Genomic DNA, 1,263 nt, shown 5'->3' on the forward strand with positions numbered 1-1,263 from the left:
GTTCCTTTGTGTATTGTTTCAGATAGATATCTAAGATTTACTTCTGATTTTTGGAAGAGTTTTCAAGAGGCGTTGGGTTCTAAGTTGAGGTTGAGTTGAGCGTATCACCTTCAGATGGATGGTCAGATGGAGAGGACTATTCATTCGTTGGAGGATTTGTTGAGAGCATGTGTTCTTGAGCAGGGAGGCTTATGGGATACTTATCTTCCATTGATAAACTTCACTTATACTAACAGTTACCATTCTAGTATTGGGATGGCACCTTTTGAAGCGTTGTATGGTCGAAGATGTCGAACTCCGTTGTGTTGGCATGAATTTGGAGAAAGTGTATTACTTGGACCTGATATTGTTCGAGAGGCCACAGAGAAAGCGAAGTTAATTTGAGAAAAGATGAAAGCTTCTCAAAGTAGACAGAAAAGTTATAATGACAAGCGAAGGAAGGATTTAGAATTTCAAGCGGGTGATCATGTATTTTTGAGAGTCACGCCAGTGACCGATGTGAGGCGAGCATTTCAAGCGGGTGATCATGTATCAGATTCCGGACAGAGTTGGAAATGTTGCTTATAGAGTGGCTTTACCGCCTAATCTTTCAAATTTGCGTGATGTGTTGCATGTGTCGCAACTCCGGAAGTATATTTCAGATCCATCTCATGTGATTCATATGGATGACGTGCAAGTACATGATAATCTTACAGTAGAGAGGATGCCTATAAGGATCATGGATCGTGAAATAAAGACTCTAAGAGGCAAGGAGACTGCATTGGTGAAAGTAGTTTGGTTAGGAGATGCTGGAGAAAGCATGACATGGGAGTTGGAGAGCAAGATGCAGGAATCCTATTCCTAGTTGTTTGATTCAGATAAATTTTCGAGGACGAAAATATTCTAAGTGGGGGAGAGTTGTAACGCCCGATATTTAATTAATTATTTAATTAAATATTCTTGAATTATTTTTTATTTAATTATCGAAGTTGTGAAGTGTTGATTTAAGTTGTCAAGTTGTTAGTTAATTAATTTAGTTGATTAAGTTGTGGATAAAGTATTAGAAATAATACAGGATAATTCTATGGGCTTTTTATGGTTAGAAGTAGTAAAAATGGGGAGGTGTAAAAATGAAGCCCAATAAGAATAACAAAAAAATAGTATTCTCATTATATTGGTTAGTTAAATACATAGAAATATAAAAGTGGCAGTAAGAGATTAGGTTTTAGCATAACAAAAATTGGAACGTGAGAGTGCCGAGAAGAGGAGAAACAAAAGGGGCAA

At 37.1% G+C, this 1,263-nt stretch overlaps 1 protein-coding gene across 1 annotated transcript; it reads left to right on the plus strand.

The window, feature by feature from the left end:
• Positions 1-526: 526 nt before the first annotated feature.
• LOC131632986 (uncharacterized) lies at positions 527-844 on the plus strand. The gene has a single exon (XM_058903692.1). The coding sequence runs from the start codon at positions 527-529 to the stop codon at positions 842-844; it is 318 nt and encodes a 105-aa protein (XP_058759675.1).
• Positions 845-1,263: the final 419 nt, after the last annotated feature.

This window comes from Vicia villosa, unplaced genomic scaffold (assembly GCF_029867415.1).
Source record: "Vicia villosa cultivar HV-30 ecotype Madison, WI unplaced genomic scaffold, Vvil1.0 ctg.001059F_1_1, whole genome shotgun sequence".
In the NCBI taxonomy this organism is placed as follows: domain Eukaryota; kingdom Viridiplantae; phylum Streptophyta; class Magnoliopsida; order Fabales; family Fabaceae; genus Vicia; species Vicia villosa.

What these genes read in the sequence shown, in the direction of transcription:
- LOC131632986 (XM_058903692.1), top strand. Translation starts at nt 527, where the DNA reads ATGTATCAGATTCCGGACAGAGTTGGAAATGTTGCTTATAGAGTGGCT.